The sequence below is a fragment of the Oncorhynchus clarkii genome, chromosome 32, assembly GCF_045791955.1.
Source record: "Oncorhynchus clarkii lewisi isolate Uvic-CL-2024 chromosome 32, UVic_Ocla_1.0, whole genome shotgun sequence".
NCBI classification, from domain to species: domain Eukaryota; kingdom Metazoa; phylum Chordata; class Actinopteri; order Salmoniformes; family Salmonidae; genus Oncorhynchus; species Oncorhynchus clarkii.
In genome coordinates this window covers 37,873,940-37,892,635 of record NC_092178.1, presented here as the reverse complement: position 1 = coordinate 37,892,635, position 18,696 = coordinate 37,873,940, and the positions used below count along the sequence as shown (strand labels likewise).

General features: G+C 39.7%; 1 protein-coding gene across 1 annotated transcript; it reads right to left on the bottom strand.

The window, feature by feature from the left end:
* Positions 1 to 5,849: 5,849 nt before the first annotated feature.
* On the bottom strand, positions 5,850 to 17,999 carry LOC139392118 (dnaJ homolog subfamily C member 8-like). Its single transcript, XM_071139839.1, has 9 exons — positions 17,907 to 17,999; positions 16,840 to 16,941; positions 15,567 to 15,623; positions 11,544 to 11,610; positions 11,355 to 11,449; positions 11,021 to 11,092; positions 10,821 to 10,912; positions 7,663 to 7,738; positions 5,850 to 7,397 (listed from the first exon to the last, which is right to left on the bottom strand). Exons 1-9 carry the CDS (start codon positions 17,997 to 17,999, stop codon positions 7,272 to 7,274), a joined length of 780 nt encoding a protein of 259 aa, XP_070995940.1. The 3' UTR covers positions 5,850 to 7,271.
* Positions 18,000 to 18,696: the final 697 nt, after the last annotated feature.

Here is an 18,696-nt window from a genome sequence, read left to right as displayed (position 1 = left end):
GTTATGGATCTATCCATATAAATGTCACTGGAAAACCGATCAAACAAACGCAAATGCAGCTACTTTGCTTTTATTCTGGCGGGACTGTGTGACATGACTGTAAATTAGCTGTGGTTGGCTAGCTAGTAAGCAAGTGATTAGGAACGTTGCCAGCCAGTATCGCAATGGAACATTTTAGAACGAATGACTGGAGCGATCGCGTCCATAGATGCAGAACAAAAATACTTAACGAGTGGGTCGCGTCTCTGGCAACCGAACCGATAGAACGAATGCTTGGGTAGCAAGCAACCTTAGATTTGTGTCGGGACAAAATCTCGTGGAAGTATGAATACATTCATCAATAATTATTTGAACGTTGGTAACCCACTGTCAAATAGTGACTTCGTCTCAAACAACACCCATGCCACTATATCCTCCAAACACTGGCTTCTAGGGCATTATCGCTTAAGTAGTGCACGCTCTTGAACGCCCTTAAAGCCAGTCAGTACTCAACAATGCCATGGTATAAAATGTAAACGTCGATGCATAATGTAATAATTATATAGTTAAACTTCATGTGCAAAAACGTTATGTTATGCGTTCAGCATATTTATTACATGATTGGCAAGTTATTACATTAGAAGCAGCTGTTACATTATTGGCAGTTTACATGATCAAATGCAAAAGTTATTACATGATCAGCTTCTACAAATTCAACTGACTGAAAGTACATATCTGAAAGTACATAAGTACATATCGTGAACAAATGCCGTGGTCAATGCTACTGTAACCGGTGCTATACTGCACCGCTGTAACTCTGCGTTGTGTGTGGTTGATTGAGACTATAAAACGTGGACTTTGGATATCAGGTAGTTTTAATCAAGTAGAACTCACTCTCTGCATCCTGCATCTGCATCCAAAAGGAAATAAAACATTTGTAGAGCACATATGTTCTGAGAATCGTCGCCTCTTTCTACAACAGATGCACAATAGGAGGGACTGGGATCATTCGAGGAGCTAGCCATCGTTCACACATACAATAGCCTGCTAATTCCTTAGCTAGCTATTAACCACATGTTGAATTCAGAATGTTGATATCATCCTAAAAAGTACAATTACAAGTGCATCTTAACAATACCATCCACTTATGAGTAACCTCTAAATATACATCATTATTCATGAAAACACTGTGTATGACTTTGTACTTAAAATAATCAAACTTTCCTGAAGACAAAAAAAGCGTGCCTACCTCTCTCAGTGCGTCAAAATGATTTGAGCACGCAGGGCAAAACGTAAGTACACACTCCCCTTCTCCCAGGATGCAGGCATGCATAATAACAAATCAACACGACATATTAATACAGGAACCTGGTGAAATTCACATAGTACTTTAACAACTGTTACACTACGACACACCCAATGCTACGACGGCACCAGTGCAATTAGTGGAGCTTACTGAAGAAGTGTTCAAAAGCGCATATCAGACCGAGAGCCTAACGCTTTTCACGTAGTTCTTTATGAGTTTTAGTTTATAAAAACGATCTTACCGCAGAGGCAACAGTTACATGGATGGTAAAAAAACAGCTTGATTGCCGTAGCAACATCAGGGAAACTGGGCAGAAGGGTGTGAGTGCTTCAAATACAGCCGCTCTGCAACATCTTTAGTTGAGCCTCTCATCAGGTGCGGACTTAGTGATTTGGAGGCCCCATGCAGAGACCAGTCTGAACCAGAGAAGGATATTGAAAACGCAGACTGAAAATATTTGAAATTCCCTTCACTAGTAAAGCTATTTGCATCACCACATGGAAGACAAGGAGGAAGGAAAATAGATACGAGACAGACTATTGCTATTATTATTTTTAAATTCCTTTGATTTATTAGATGAATATTTCTACATATGATATTTATTGTAAGGTCTCCTCTTAGGATCCTCTTAAGTGCTGGTTTGTGTGTGTGTGTGCGATTGAGGCTGCTGAGCTTTTGTGTCCTGCAACCTATCAAGATAGACCTGGAGAGAGGGAGGGCAGAAGGTACTTGACAGGTTAGAAACTGAGATTATTTCATCCACTTCTGATATTCACCTTACACATCTTCCCTCATGTTTTTTAAAATTATCGTTACTTTACTCTAAAGTTAAGACAGAGAGAGAGAGAGATACAGAGAGAGGGTGGGAAGTAGCCTAGCAGTTAAGAGTGTTGGGCCAGTAACCAAAAGGTTGCTTGTTTGAATCCCTGAACTGACTAGGTGACATGTTAAAAGAAAAAGGTTTTGCCCTTGAGTAAGGCACTTAACCCTAATTGCTCCTGTTAGTGGCTCTGGATAAGAGGGTCTGTTAAATGACTCAAACGTAAAATACAGAGATAGGTGCACTCCTGCCATCAGACTGTAGAAGACACAACATAGTCCACAAGAACGTACACATCCTTACACATTTAAAACAAATTAATAGTTATTTTACTTTACTCCTAAAGTTTTGAGTTTTGTTGGTCCTAAGGGTTGAGAAGAAATGAGGGAGACAATTCAGACGGGGATGAGGTAGGATGAATGAGTACTCACCCTGGTCAGTAAGCGGAGGCAGCAGGTCAGTGGAGTAGCTGAACTCTTGGAATGCAGAAACTGAACGGTCCTGGACAAACTCGGCCATCAGGCTCTCATCCACCAGGGTCATGTTGGCAGTGACCTCATCAGGGAGGACCACAAACATCATGACATCATCCTGCAGGGAGAAAATAGAGAAGGGGAGAGATCAGATCAATAAGATTTTTTTAAATGAACAGTAAGAAGTATTTTCAACTTTTTATACCAGGTTGTGAGAGCAAATTAACTGTGCGGCCCAGGTCTGAGTTGAGTCCCAATTTCACTGGCTAATGGTTCTGGATCATCATGGAAATGCTAGTGAGTGCCTCCCCATCTAGCTGGAAGTCCCCCATCCCTCCACTTTGACTGAACTGAGTTATTGATCTATATATACACGCAAGTACGTACGTGTAAGAGCCAATATATGAAGCTTAAAAAACAACTTCAGGAGATGAAATGAGGCCTTGAACCCCAGCCCAAATGCCTTTGAACCAGGCCAGAACTTCTTTGCAGGGGCTTTGTCAGAATGCGATCCACCTCGCCACCAGTGTGGTTGATTTACGTCAATGGTTGTGCCTGTTTTGAATCTTTCCGCAAGGTGGCGCCAACTCTCCATATTTTGCAAATGCTCAGTTGGCCCTACAACGCTCATGTGGTTTTAAATTGGTGCCGATTTTTTTTTATTCCACTAACGAAAACCCTCACTACTCAAATTACTCAACAAAAAAATCTACAAAATTGCAACAACAAAAACAAAAAGCAGCATCAGCTCTACTTTAATACACAAGTATTGTCCGTGTCATTTTTCGTAGTTGTCGCTACTAAATTTGAGGGACTGTGTCCCCACTTTGAGGGAATACAATATCTCTGATCTGTTTTGGGCCCTTTTTGACAAGATCACACCTCAGTTAGACAGCCCCTCATGCCACAATGCAGCATCATCACTTACACACTCACGCAGCAGGTCCACATGCTGATATCTTTGTGACTCTGGGAGAGCAAGGGCTGGGAAGAATCAGACTCTGAATCCAGCTGTGCTGCTGCTAGTGCTCGCCAGTTGTAGGCTACTGGTGATGATGAGCCACCAACAGCAGCTGGGGCACTAATACTACCACAGATAGAACAATGGATAGAGCACGTCGCCTGGATTCTGGCCGATTCAATCATCTTTAACGGACAACATTTCTTGAGGGTTTGAACAAAAAAAGGGTTCGATATTTCGTTCCTACTGGTAAACCGGTGTTAGAGTTGTGGAGTTGCAATATCAACAGACCCTTATCTATGGTTTGTATTGGCATGCATTAATCAGGACTACTTTTAAATTGTGTGCAGCGCAATTGAAATATTGGCATTGGGCCTAATGCACAATGTCTCAGGAAATACTGTCTGGATAGGCAATACTCGTTATAGAAAACAGTCAGGCCCGCAACCCGGACCTACAGGCCACAAAAAGTGCACGTGCTGGTTGTGTTTATTTATTTTTTTGGGAGGGGGGTTCAGCTTTTTCGGAAGATGGGCCAGGGACTCTGAAGTCCTAGCTTCAGTGGGAAGCTGGTTCTAACATTGGGGTGCCAGAGAAAAGCTTGGATTGGGCTGCGTGGGAGCTGGCCAAGAGACCTGAGGAGTGCTTGGGTTTGGGGTTTGATTGTGGGGTTTGAGCAAAGCTGGAAAGTTGGGAGTGATTAGTGCTTTTTGAAGTCTGTTTGATTATTTTTTTAAATCATGGTTTTCAATTTCATTTTCGATAATTGTTTAAAAACATTAAATGCACCTTGTATTATGTGGGTTGAATGCTGTAACAACACAGAATAAAACAATTATTAAAAGTCCAATGATGATAGTGCCCATTACTGCTTATCACATAATAATTTATTAACAATATTTCAACTGTGTAGATTACATTTGATGACTTCATTTCCTTCCAAGTCATCTCGTCGCTAAAGAGCTGCTGCCTCTGCTGTCTGACAAAATCACCATTTTGTAGTTCTTCAAATACATAAGGCATACTTTTATGACTGCTGAATATACCAACTATTAACCACTTAGATCGTGTATTTTCAGGTAGAGATACCTTGTGAAGCAACATATGATCTCACCATCGGCATTCTCTCTTCAGTAGCAGGCGTAAAAGAAACAGATCGGACAAGTAGATGCGCAATGAATTAGCCCTAAACTATGTAGAATATTGGCCTGTTGGAAACGACATCACACAGTTCAGGCTGGATCGGATTTGTCTGTAGAGAAACTGAGCTATGTGCGCATTGAGCTCACAGAAAAAAACCTGAACGAAATGGAATTCAAATGATTTAACCGACATTGGTCAATTAGTTGTTTAAAAAACAAAAATAACTGGAATTTTGGTTAATCGCTCAGCACTACAGTTCAAGCACGGCTCGTGATGCAGGTTCACCTAGCCTATACAGGAAAGTTGTAAATTCTAAAACATTATTGGTAGCTGACTAGTATGCTGTTGCATCGAACATTTGTTTCACAATCTGCAATGTTTGAATTTCCAACTTTCAATTACTGAACAACCGGCCAGCAGTCACAAAATGGCAGCTTTGCTACAAAGCTATAGCTTTTGAGAAATGTTTAAAATGAGAACATTATGACCAAATAGGCCTACCAATAAACATTTATCCATAAGCTAAAGCAAAACTATACATGCCCTGGCACCCAGCACCTCGACTTAATCGGTGTGCGTTTCTTTTTCTTCTAGACCACAGAAAGCCTAACATCGACTCGATAGGCATGCAGAAAGAAGCATAGACATGTCCCAATTTAAGCACCACGGACAACAACCGTTAGTCTATACTTTGTGAGTGGCTGGCTGGCTAACACAGTAGACATTATATTTTAGGGGTGTGGGGACTCCGACATTGTGGGTGTCCAGAGAATCTGGAATGTGAAGATGCATTTCAATGCTTTATCTTTTCTTTATGCCTCTGTAGCCGAAGAGAACACTTTGGTAGTCATTTCTATATGTATTGCCATGAGTTTAATATCCTCATGTTGTATCCTATATGTGCACACTTGATAGTTGTCATTGAATTGATTTACAACTTATGCACTTTTAGTAAATATACATTTGTATAATTTTTTGCTCTGTCACAATTTAGTCTAGTTGTCTTTGACAAATGAGTAATTGAATGTATTTTCAATTAATGATTATTAAAATACAAAATGTTGAACAAGACTAAAAACTTGGGCTCATCATGCTTCACTTACAGGCAAGAACAAACTGACAAATGCCTTTGCTTTGATCACACTCACAGACGACCTGACTATCTCCTAAGAATATCTTGGACATTTTTATTGTTATAGTATAACGATTACAGTTCAACGGACAGAAAAACAGCTCTCACAAACTAGGCTTCGAATTTCCATGGTACTGTAGATTGAGTGAAACACTGCTGCAATTAAACATTTGATATGGATTCACAATGCTACTGCTAATTAAAGAACACTACTAGGGGTTAGATGATAGGTATATGATCACGACCAATGGTCAATTGGGGTAACATATTTTAATGTATTGGAGAAAACAAAGTCAGAGGGGGTATCATCATGGGAATAGGAGTGGATTTTTTGTCTCTGTCCCAAATGACACCCCATTCGCTATTTAGTGCACTTATTTTCCCTGGGACCCATATGGCTCTGGTCAAAAGTAGTGCATTATATATGGATTGGGTGCCAATTGGGACGCTCCTGTGTAGTGGAATCCCAACTCACTGTGGGTTTGAAATTGTGATGAGCAAATCACCGGGGCAGCCCAGTGGTTAGAGTGTTGGACTAGTAACCGAAAGGTTGCAAGATCGAATCCCCGAGCTGACAAGGTAAAAATCTGTTGTTCTGCCCCTGAACAAGGCAGTTAACCCACTGTTCCTAAGCTGTCAATAAAAATCAGAATTTGTTCTTAACTGACTTGCCTAGTTAAATAAAGGAAAAAAATAATCTGGATGGCAGGATACTTTGAGATATGGGGATACTCTCTTCCTCACTTTACAACCACTGCACCTGAATAGAGGAGTAAACTACTCCCATTGTCCTCCAAGAGTGGCTGGATATTCTCTTTGTGTTTCACAGTAAAGGGAAAATTCCTTAATAACATGTTATAGCATCTTGTACCTATTGACGAACACAAATACAAGGCAGTCGCTAGCTAAGGATTTCATTATTCTACCCTCAACTAGATTGCCTCGTTTCGGAGTCAATACTTGGTAGACCACAAAATTGGCTTGTTACAAACAAGCTTTTATTTAAAGGTTAAAAAAAAGAGAAAAAAAAAGAAAACACAGCACAAAAAGTCCAGTCAAACTAAGGTGGATACAGAAATGGAAGATTGCCTGTCATCTTGTCTACTTTGAGGCCAGTAAGTGTGATGGTCCCATGGAGGTTGCAGATCACAATTATGTACATAAAAAATAAAAAATAAACGAGCACAAAACTACATTTCTCAGGAGGCTGGATGCACTGTCAAGTGTAAGTAAGAATGTTGGGCTGAGTCTCGATTTCACCAACCTTCTCCCGAAGTGTACGCTTGCTATGGTGGAATTTTTACAATGGTGGAAACTCCCTCCAGCCAACGCTTACACACCACTCATATGCTTTTAAAACATCACGTGGAGTGTGCCAGTATACACTTCTGGAAAAGGGTGAAGAATCGGGATGTAGCCTTTGGGTAGTATCCTTAACCCTCACATCTCAACAGACGTCACTCTCTCTGCTCCATCTTGACTTTAGGAGGCTTCAGGAAGGACCGGGGTTTCTTCTCTTTTTTAGCCTTGCTCTTGCCTGCCTGGAAACTCCTCCAACTGTCCACTCGCCCATCCCTTGTTTCCTTGTGAAAATATAAGGTAGAGTCAGCGATGCACTAAGTAAACAGCAATATCGGGGACGACTTCTGAAACCTGCTTCACCCTGCTGCTCGTGGCAACATCATACCCCTGAATCAGTTAAAACAACTGAAGAGCTAGTTATTCAACAGTATGTACTCAGTCTCTCCTCATCCCAGGGTATTTTGGGTGATGATCAAAGTTCTGCTCAAAACATTACCACCCCCCAAAAAATGACTGAAATGTATTTACAACCTTTTTTCAACATACCTCAAAGTTTTTCTGCCATTCCCTCTCTCGCTTAGCTTTCTCTGCCGTCTCAATCTCTTCCTCTCTTGCCCTTTTCCTGAAAAGGAAAACATGAAACATTGAATTCCATTATATTCCCTCCTTAAGGGCACAAAAAGACAAGCACAAAGACATTAATTAAGGGCCATGTACAGTGCATTCGGAAAGTATTCAGACCCCTTGACTTTTTCCACTTTGTTACGTTACAGCCTTATAAAAAAATAAATAATCTATTCCTAAGAGCTCTGGAGCAGGTTTTCATCAAGGATCTCTCTTTACTTTGCTCCGTTCATCTTTCCCTCAATCTTGACTAGTCTCCCAGTCCCTGCTGCTGAAAAACATCCCCACAGCATGATGCTGCCACCACCACGCTTCACCGTAGGGATGGTACCAGGTTTCCTTCAGATGTGACGCTTGCCATTCAGGCCAGAGTTCAATCTTGGTTTCATCAGACCAGAGAATCCTGTTTCTCCTGGTCTGAGAGTCCTTTAGGTGCCTTTTGGCGAACTCCAAGCGGGTTGTGCCTTTTATTGAGGAATGGCTTCCGTCTGGCCACTCTACCAAAAAGGCCTGATTGGTGGAGTGCTGCAGAGATGGTTGTCCTTCTGGAAGGGTCTCCCGTCTCTACAGAGGAACTCTGGAGTGCTGTCAGGGCTCCTGGTGACCTCCCTGACCAAGGCCTTTCTCCCCCCGATTGCTCAGTTTGGCCGGTGGCCAGCTTCAGGAAGAGTCTTGGTGGTTCCAAAATGATTCCATTTAAGAATGATGGAGGCCTGTTTTCTTGGGGACCTTCAATGCTGCAGAAAGTTTTTTTCCCCCCAGATCTGTGCCTCGACACAATCCTGTCTCGGAGCTCTACGAACAATTCCTTCCACCTCATGGCTTGGTTTTTGCTCTCAATGTCAACTGTGGGACCTTATATAGACAGGTGTGTGCCTTTCCAAATCATGTTCAATCAATTGAACTTACCACAGGTGGACTCCAAATCAACAGGATGCACCCGAGCTCAATTTCATGTCTCATAGCAAAGGGTCTGAATACTAATGTAAATAAGGCATGTTTATTTTTTTAAATAAATGTGCAAACATTTCTAAAAAAGCTTTTCTCTTTGTCATTATACATTATTGTTTTCCTCCCCAATTTAAATCATATCATCGCTGCAACTCCCCAATGGGATCGGGAGGCGAAGGTCAAGCCTCCTAAACATGACCTGCCAAACCGCACTTATAAACACCCGGCTGCTTAACCCAGAATCCAGCCACACCAATGTGTTGGAGGAAACATTGTTCAACTGACGACAGTCGTCAGCCTGCAGAAGCCCGGCCCGCCACAAGGAGTCGCTAGAGCACGATGAGGCAAGAAAAGCCCCGCCCCCCCGGCCAAACCCTCCCTTAACCTGGACGACGCACGGCCGGTTGTGATAGAACCTGGGATCGAACCTAGGTCTATAGTGACGCTTTAAACCACTGCCCCACTCGGGATCGATGCCTTAGATCGCTGCGCCACTCGGGAGACCCAACATTGAATAGGTTTACATGCACACTAATAATTCAATATTGAATTGATTATGGCAGTGGGCAGATTATGCAATAGTCATGAAAACTCCTTACTCTGCATAAGTTTAAAGCACACACCGATAAAACCTGGTTTTCTGATCAATCTTTCAAATTATTAGGACATTTAAACACCTTCAAAACGGTCTTCCAGCGATGTACTTGATCTGCCATATGCTAGCGCCAGCCGAGCGAGCCTCCCTCTTCAGTGCCAGTGAAGTGTGTTCGGAACAAATATGCGTCCCAAAGATGTGTTCACTGCGGTAGATTGTTTATTTTCATCAACGATTTGGTTTCAGATGGGTCCACGTAAATAGGATTATAAAGGAAATAAATCGTTCTTCTTGCAAAGCATGTAAACATTCTTAAATGAGCTATTATATTAAATCTGACTATCTACAACAATCACATTATTGTGTGCATGCAACTGCACACGCTGTGAGTCTTCTGTGCTGTTCTGTATTTCATGGACAATATACAGCCTTCAGAAAGTATTCACACTCCTTGAATTTTTCCACATTTTGTTGTTACACAACTTGAATTTAAAATGAATTAGATTACGTTTTTGTGTCACTGGCCTACACACAATACCCCATAATGTGAGTGGAATTATGTTTATCGATTTTTTTATTAATAAAAAAATGGTAAAGCGGAAACATGTTGAGTCAATAAGTATTCAACCCCTTTGTTATGGCAAGCCTAAATAAAGTTCAGGAGTATACATGTGCTTTACAAGTCACATAAATTGCATGGACTCACTGTGTGCAATAAGTGTTTAACATAAAATGTAAATGACTACACCACACATACAGATAATTGTATGGTCCCTCGGTCGAGCAGCGAATTTCAAACACAGATTCAACCACAAAGACCAGGAATGTTTTCCAATGCCTTGCAAAGGGCACCCATTCGTAGATGGGTAAAATACAAGTAGACATTGAATATCCCTTTGAGCACGGTGAAGTTATTACACTTTGGGTGGTGAATCAATACACCCAGTCACTACAAAGATACAGGCGTCCTTCTGAACTCAGTTGCCGTAGAGGAAGAAAACCAATCAGGGATTTCACCATGAGGCCAATGGTGACTTTAAAACTGTTAGAGTTTAATGGCTGTGATAGGCGAAAACTGTGGATGGTTCAACAACAGTTACTCCACAATACTAAGTGAAAAGAAGGAAGCATCCTGTTTGCAACAAGGCACTAAAGTAAAACTGCAAAAATAATGACTTTACGTTCTGAATACAAAGTGTTATGTCTAGGGCAAATCCAAAACCACTGAGTACCACTTCACATTTTGAAGCATGGTGGCGGCTGCATGTATGCTTGTCATCGGCAATGACTAGGGAGTTGTTTTTAGGATAAAAAATAACCAGAATAGACAAAAGCACAGGCAAAATCATAGAGGAAAATCTGGTTCAGTCTGCTTTCCAACAGACACTAGGAGACAAATTCACCTTTCAGCAGGACAATAACATAAAACACAAGGCCAGATATACACTGGAGCCGCTTACCAAGACGACGCTAAAGTTTGGATTTAAAACCGGCTTGAAAATCTATGGCAAGTTGACTGAAATGGACCCATTACCTTTCATGCATGTCCTTGGCTTCCCGCTCCTTCCTCTTGATTTCAAGCTCTGCAAACAGCTTCATAGTCTGCTTGTACACCGCCTGCCTGAACTGACGATCAAGAAAATAGTGGTTTCCTTAGTAAAATAACAATAAGCCTAGTCTCAAAAACAGCCTGTTACAATCTGTTACAAGTTATATTTAACCACTTGTCAATACCATTTCTGGGTCATCCTCTTCCAAGAATTGAGGCTTCCCATCCTTCTTCAGCTGTTTCTTCTTCTCTTTCATCTGTTGCAATTTTTAAAAAAAAGATACAGTTGAAGTGTCATATGCTGTGGCAATACATTAACTCAACTGTAATCGTGGCATCACTAGTATTAATACAATTGTACAGTGAATCTATGTCCCAAATGGCACCCTATTCCCTTTATAGTGCATTACTTTTGACCAGAACCCTATAGGTCATGGTCAAAAGTAGTGTACAATATAGGGAATAGGGTTCCATTTGGGAAGCTACTGTACCCAGAGGGACAGGTGGTTAGTTACTCACATTATGCTCAACATATTCCCTTCCTGCTTGGATCACATCAACTGCCCTCTTCTTCTGTTCTGGGTCTAGCAGGTTTTTGTATGCCTTGTCCACAGCTAGAAATACAGTGGGATTGGGGTTGTTAAGAACTCTTTGAATGTATTCGTCTAACTGATGTAGACATACTGTTGACGGCAATTATATTTCTACCTTCAAAGGCTAGTTGTGCTCTGTCTGGATCATCCTGGTTCTTGTCTGGATGGACCAAGATGGACAACTGAAATGGGAGGAGAAATTAGTTGGCATTCATTAGTGTGAGAATCAACAATATCAAATCAAAGTGTATTTGTTAAATACACAGGACACATTGGGGTGTAAATGGCAGTGGTGGGAAAAGTACCCAAATTGTCATACTTGAGTAAAAGTATAGATAGAAAGTTACTCGAGTAAAAGTCACCCAGTAAAATACTACTTGAGTAAAAAGTCTAAAAGCATTGGATTTTAAATATACCTAAGTACCAAAAGTACATTTATTTGATCAAATATACTAAGTATAAATCATTTCAAATTCTTATATTATGCAAACCAGAAAGCAGAATGTTCTTGTTTTTAAAATGTATGTATAGCTAGGGTCACATTCCAACACTCAGACATTAGTTACAAAAGATGCACTTGTGTTTAGTGAGTCCGCCAGAACATAGGCAGTAGGGATGACCAGGTGTTCTCTTGATACGTGAGTGAATTTCACAATTTTCCTGATCTGCTATGCATTCAAAATGTAACGAGTACTTTCTGGTGACAGGGAAAATGTATGGAGTAAAAATAACAATATTTTCTTTAGGAATGTAGTGAAGTAAAAGTATATATATTTTTAAAATAAACTTAATTGAACCTTTATTTAACTAACCAAGTCAGTTAAGAACAAATTCTTATTTAGAATGACGGCCTACCAGGGAACAGTGGGTTAACTACCTTGTTCAGGGGCAGAAGGACAGATTTTTACATTGTCAACTCGTGGATTCGATCCAGCAACCTTTCGGTTACTGGCCCAATGCTCGCCCCAAGTAAAAGTTGTCAAAAATATAAATAGCAAAGTACAGGTACCCCCAAAAAACTAGTGAAGTAGTACTTTAAAGTATTTTAACTAAAGTACGTTACACTACTGGTAAACGGTGCAATGAAATGCTTTAGTTGCGAGCTCTCTCTCTCAACAGTGCAGTGAAACATGAACTCAAAATAATAACATAAGGCAATAAGTGGTGCAATACAAATAAGGCTGTAGAACATTAAAGATGGAATCTGCAGTGTGCGGAAACAGCGCCACTGCCGCCCCAACACCTTTGTTATTGTTGCAGAGCTGAGGAGTGCGAGCAGAATAGTAAAGAAAATCGCAATACGTAGTGCTCTTCTATGTAGAGTCTGACCGATAAATCAATTTTATTGGCCAATAGCCCTTCACAAAAATAGTTGCATTGGTCTTTATTCCACAGATAAAGCGGCGGTATTATATACATTGAAATAACAAATACGTCTGCTAATTTGCAGTCTGTTTTTTCCCTAGGGGGTGCTCTGTGTATTGCTTGTTGAACATAATTCTGCCCTAAAACACGAGGTGAGAAGAATAGGCCTTATTGATTTTTATTTAACTGGGCAGTGACGGCCTAGGAACAGTAGGTTATTAGCCTTTTTTAAATAAGTAAATCATCAAAAGTGCTCTATACCAAGCAAGTAGCCCTGTCCTCATCACTTCCAGTGAGGGAAAAAAGTATTTGATCCCCTGCTGATTTTGTACGTTTTCCCACTGACAAAGAAATTATCAGTCTATAATTTTAATGGTAGGTTTATTTGAACAGTGAGAGAGACAGAATAACAACAACAAAAATCCAGAAAAACGCATGTCAGAAATGTTATAAATTGATTTGCATTTTAATAAGGGAAATAAGTATTTGACCCCTCTGCAAAACATGACTTAGTACTTGGTGGCAAAACCCTTGTTGGAAATCACAGAGGTCAGACGTTTCTTGTAGTTGGCCACCAGGTTTGCACACATCTCAGGAGGGAGATGTGAGGCCTAGCCAGTCTCCAGACCTTAATCCCATAGAAAATCTGTGGAGGGAGCTGAAGGTTCGAGTTGCCAAACGTCAGCCTCGAAACCTTAATGACTTGGAGACGATCTGCAGAGGAGTGGGACAAAATCCCTCCTGAGAAAGTTCTGCTTATAAAACTCACAAAAAAAAACAAAAAAAACAACAAAAAAAGAGTAGTGAAGGCACTGTTTGTTATCAACCAAATTAGGTCGATGTTACTCCAGTCTCTATTGCAGAATTCAGCCCTTTTGACAGCATATACAGTGTTCTCCCACTTAAAAAGATGAGAGGCCTGTAATTTTCATCATAGGTACACTTCAACTATGACAGACAAAATTAGAAGAAAAAAAATCCAGAAAATCACATTGTAGGATTTTTAATGCATTTATTTGCAAATTATGGTGGAAAATAAGTATTTGGTCAATAACAAAAGTTTATTTTCCACCATAATTTGCAAATAAATTCATTAAAAATCCTACAATGTGTTTTTCTGGATTTTCCCTCCTCATTTTGTCTGTCATAGTTGAAGAGTACCTATGGTGAAAATTACAGGCCTCTCATCTTTTGAAGTGGGAGAACTTGCACAATTGGTGGCTGACTAAATACTTTTTTGCCTCACTGTACTCAAGTAGATTTAAAAATTCACACTAGTCCCCTCGTTCGGTGATTGCCGTTTTCGGGATGTGACAACGGAAAGCCAGCAGGCAGACCTACGGTATGTTTTAGCAGGGAAGTTTGGTAGGGTGACCTGATTTGTAACTATGAAAATAATTTTGTCAAACAGATCGTGAACCAAAAAGTGTACGTCTTATTCTAGAGGGGCGTCAATAAATAGAAAAATAATTGGGTTAGGGTGTAGAGCAAGATTTACATCATCTTGTCTTCAGGATATCTTATTATTGATTTACTTTTAGTCTGATCAGTGGAACAATTCTTAACAATAGGCTAAAATATAGGGTAATTACTGTTCTTGTCAGTAAGAACAGTACTTTTATTCCCCACACCTATTGTATTATTCCTCTTCTTCACAATTTTGCCAGTGTAATCACATATGCCTACTTGTGTCTTTGAAAATTACGCGTCTCCTTCCTGAGCGGTATGACGGCTGCGTTGTGTTTATACTTGCATACTATTGTGTGTGCAGATGAACGTGGTACCTTCAGGCATTTGGAAATTGCTCCCAAGGATTAACCAGACTTGTGGTCTTGGCTGATTTCTTTTGATTTCCCCATGATGTCAAGCAAAGAGGCGCTGAGTTTGAAGGTAGGCCTTGAAATACATCCACAGGTACACCTCCAATTGAGTCAAATGATGTCAATTAGCCTATCAGAAGCTTCTAAAGCCATGCCATAATTTTCTGGAATTTTCCAAGCTGTTTAAAGGCACAGTCAACTTAGTGTATGTAAACTTATGACCCACTGGAATTGTGATACAGTGAATTATAAGTGAAATAATCTGTCTGTAAACAATTGATAAAAAAAATTAGACGTCCTAACCGACTTGCCAAAACTATAATTTTTGTTAACATGAAATGTGTGGAGTGGTTGAAAAACGAGTTTGAATGACTCCAACCTAAGTGTATGTAAACGTACGACTTCAACTGTACATATAAATAATCGGTGACCTTTGCCTCCCTAAAATTGGTATCGGATTTCAAAAACCTATATCAGTCGGGCTCTACTTTCTTCATGCATGCAATGATGACAGAGGGTAAAAAAAACAGTGTTCGTTGTTTGCAGTAACTTTGTTGTTGTAATATTGCAAATGGATGTGGCTGTTTCACTATTAAGAATATCAGCTATAAAGATATGGTGGGAAATATAAAACTATAGAATGTACAGTATTTACTATGGAATGTACTTTCAATGTGACAGTTATTTACTGTAGATAAAGTGAGCAGTACAATTAAATAACAGCAATGATGGTAGTGAGTGAAAGTGTATATGTATGAAAGTGTGAATGGGTGTGTCAAGAGTCAGTGCAAATAGTATTTTAATAGGGTGTGGGTGACTAGCAGGTACAGTATGTGCAGGTGGAAAGCTAGGGTTAGCTGTTCAACTGTGTTATGACCTGGAAGCTGTGTTGGAACCGGTAGGTCTAAGACCGGACCCTCCGGTACCCACTGTCAGATATGTAGTATACCTACCGCTCTGAACCTCTTCTTCAACTCCTCATCTGTTGCCTCTGGATCAATTTGTAACACCTGAAATTCAAATTAGGCATTTCACTGGAAGCAAAGTTTACATTGCATAGCTTAAGCAACACAGATCTGTATTTACCTCAAGCGATTCAAACAGCTAGACAAAGTTGCCGGTGTTGTACAAAGGATGTTGCAAGACCCACTGGTTGATCCTTTAAAAAAAATAAATCTGTGATACCTACCGCAGCCCTGCTCCTCCACATTTAACACCCATCCTGCCAGTCACATTCCGTTAAAAGGTCCCCAAAGCACACACATCAAATCAAATTTTATTTGTCACATGCGCAGAATACAACACCTTACAGTGAATTGCTTACTTACAAGCCCTTAACCAACAACGCAGTTAAGAAAAATAAGTGTTAGGCAAAAAAGATTTTAATAAGGTGTGGTGTTGCTACTATGCTGTGTTGTCATGTGTTGCTGTCATGCTCTGTTGTTGTTTTAGGTCTCTATTGTCATGATGTGCCTTTAGTCCTATATTATATATATATATATATATATATATATATATATATATATATATATATATATATATATATATATATATATATTTATATATATATATATATATATATATATATATATATATATATATATATATATATATATATATATATATATATATATATATATATATATATATATATATATATATATATATATATATATATATATATATATATATATATATATATATATATATATATATATATATATATATATATATATATATATATATATATTATATATATATATATATATATTATATATATATATATATACATATATATATATATTATATTATATATATAATCCCAGCTCCTGTCCCCACAGGAGGCCTTTTGGTAGGCCATCATTGTAAATAAGAAGTTGTTTTTAACTGACTTGCCTAGTTAAATAAAAATGGTACACTACTCCCTTTCCTTTGAGAAACACACTCTTGCACTTTACCATCTCGCCCAAATACAACAGTCACACAAAGTTATCATTTAACTTCTGACACTAATGCAGCACCTTCAACAAGTATCTCAAATGGGTTGAAACCTGCTACGAAGCACCTGTCAGCACAACACCTAAGCCATTATGGCAAGAAGCTTGAACCTCTTAATGGGGTTGCTGGTGTTGTACTAAGGACACTTCAATGCAGTTATAAACAAAAACCTTGTCACAATAATAATAGATCAACTACAGCTGCATGTGACAGGAACTAGCCACTTACCTCAAACGGGTTTAAATTGAAGTAGGATGACCCAGGTCTGAGCAGCCTGTCTATTTGCTGCTTTGAGGTTAGCACAGAGTCTCTTTTCTCTATCTGCTTTACCTGTTGAACAGAGACATGCCATATTAGTTAGGGTCACAGAAGTACAGTCATGGTCATATTAGCAAGCAAATAGATATTTACATCATCTTGGTCCCTTTCACTGGCCAGCTGGCATAGCATTATCTGTCATGACTCATGAGTCCACTTGGGGAAGGTTGGATAGATGGAACTGAGCATGTTTACATTCATGCCAGAGATCCAACCCGCTTGCTTACAGCTGCACTAGGGTCAGACAGGCTTCCTGTCTAGATTAAGACACCCCAGAGCTGGTGTGAGATATGGCTCAGAAAATGAAACTCCATCCAGGGATGAGAAATGTGTTTTACTCCTAAAATTGTCCCATTACCCTAACCGTTACACCGTAAAGATTGAATGATTTCTAAAGACGAGTAGTCTTTCAATCTTCTTGGTGTAACAGTTGGCATAATGGGACAATTCGGAGTACTATACAACGTATTTCTCATCCCTGGATTGGGATATATTTTCCGAGTCATATATCTTAATCTACACAGGAAGCCTGTCCAACCTAGTGCAGCTAGCTGTAAAGAGGGTCGAATCTGCTGTGCTGGCTAGCAAGAGCACAAAACAGATCAAATACTCAACCATTTCACCACCGTTTAAATGGGAAACAAAATTCCTCTACACTGATAGAATAGCCGCGTAACAAACTATATGCGTGTCATGATCACAGAGAAGTGTACTGGCGAATCAACAACACTACCCGGTTAGCGTTAGCACTTGGTAGCTTAGCTTAGCTAGCTAGCACGTACACACACCGTGTTATGCGAGCTAGCTAGCCCAGTTAACGTTAGCTAACTTTAGCCCCTCTAGCTTTTTAGCTAGCAGATGTTTGTAGGCCTCATAAATGCAGGTCCATGGGACGAATTATCGGTATTTGTCAAATTCATAATGTTAGGTTACATATCAACACACTGAGTAAGATGTATTTCCTAAATGTATCTTACCTCTGTGTAGAAATGATTGAACAAATCATCCGGACCACTCTGGGTAGAGGGCTCTCCTCCAGCAGCCGCCATCTTGGCTAAGACTTCATTCATCTGACGTCACAATATCCACTATCACATGACTGTCAATGCAGTTTTGGAGTTTTTGCGCTCAAATACATTTATACAAATAAAAAAATAGGGACTTTCAATAAATGTCAATGAAATATATAAAACATATTGCAAATATGTATTGTTTCAGATTGTCCTTTGAAACATTTTCCAAACAATTCAATAAATTGCGTTCAACATAGATAGCTGATGTAAAAGCTTACACTATAACACTTTAAAATGTTTTAAAAATGTTGATAAAAAACTTGAAAACAGGTTAAAATATTTATTATTTTGCTCAAAAAATTATTCGGGTGTTCAAAAATATACCACAACATTTCCACCAATGATCCTGCACGGCCGATGAACAGAAAAAGCAGTTTTCAGTCGGACAATTCAGAGTATCTGTGCGTGTTCCTGGGAAGTGAGCTCTCATCAGATTCCGAGTCGGTGAAGCGTCCTCCACGCGACGGTCTCCAGAGTCCATAGAGAAAGTCTTCTAGGGTGGTAAGGCGTGTGTCCAGAGCTGTCAACTTCTGCTTGATTACCTCCTGTAGCCTGAATCCTTGATGAAACATCGACTGCATGTCCGCAGTGTACTGCAGCTGAGGCGGCAGCGGTTGAAATTAACATTACCAATACTATCTCAATCATTGTTGCAAGTTATATACATTTGTCTCCAAAATAGGAATTAAGATCA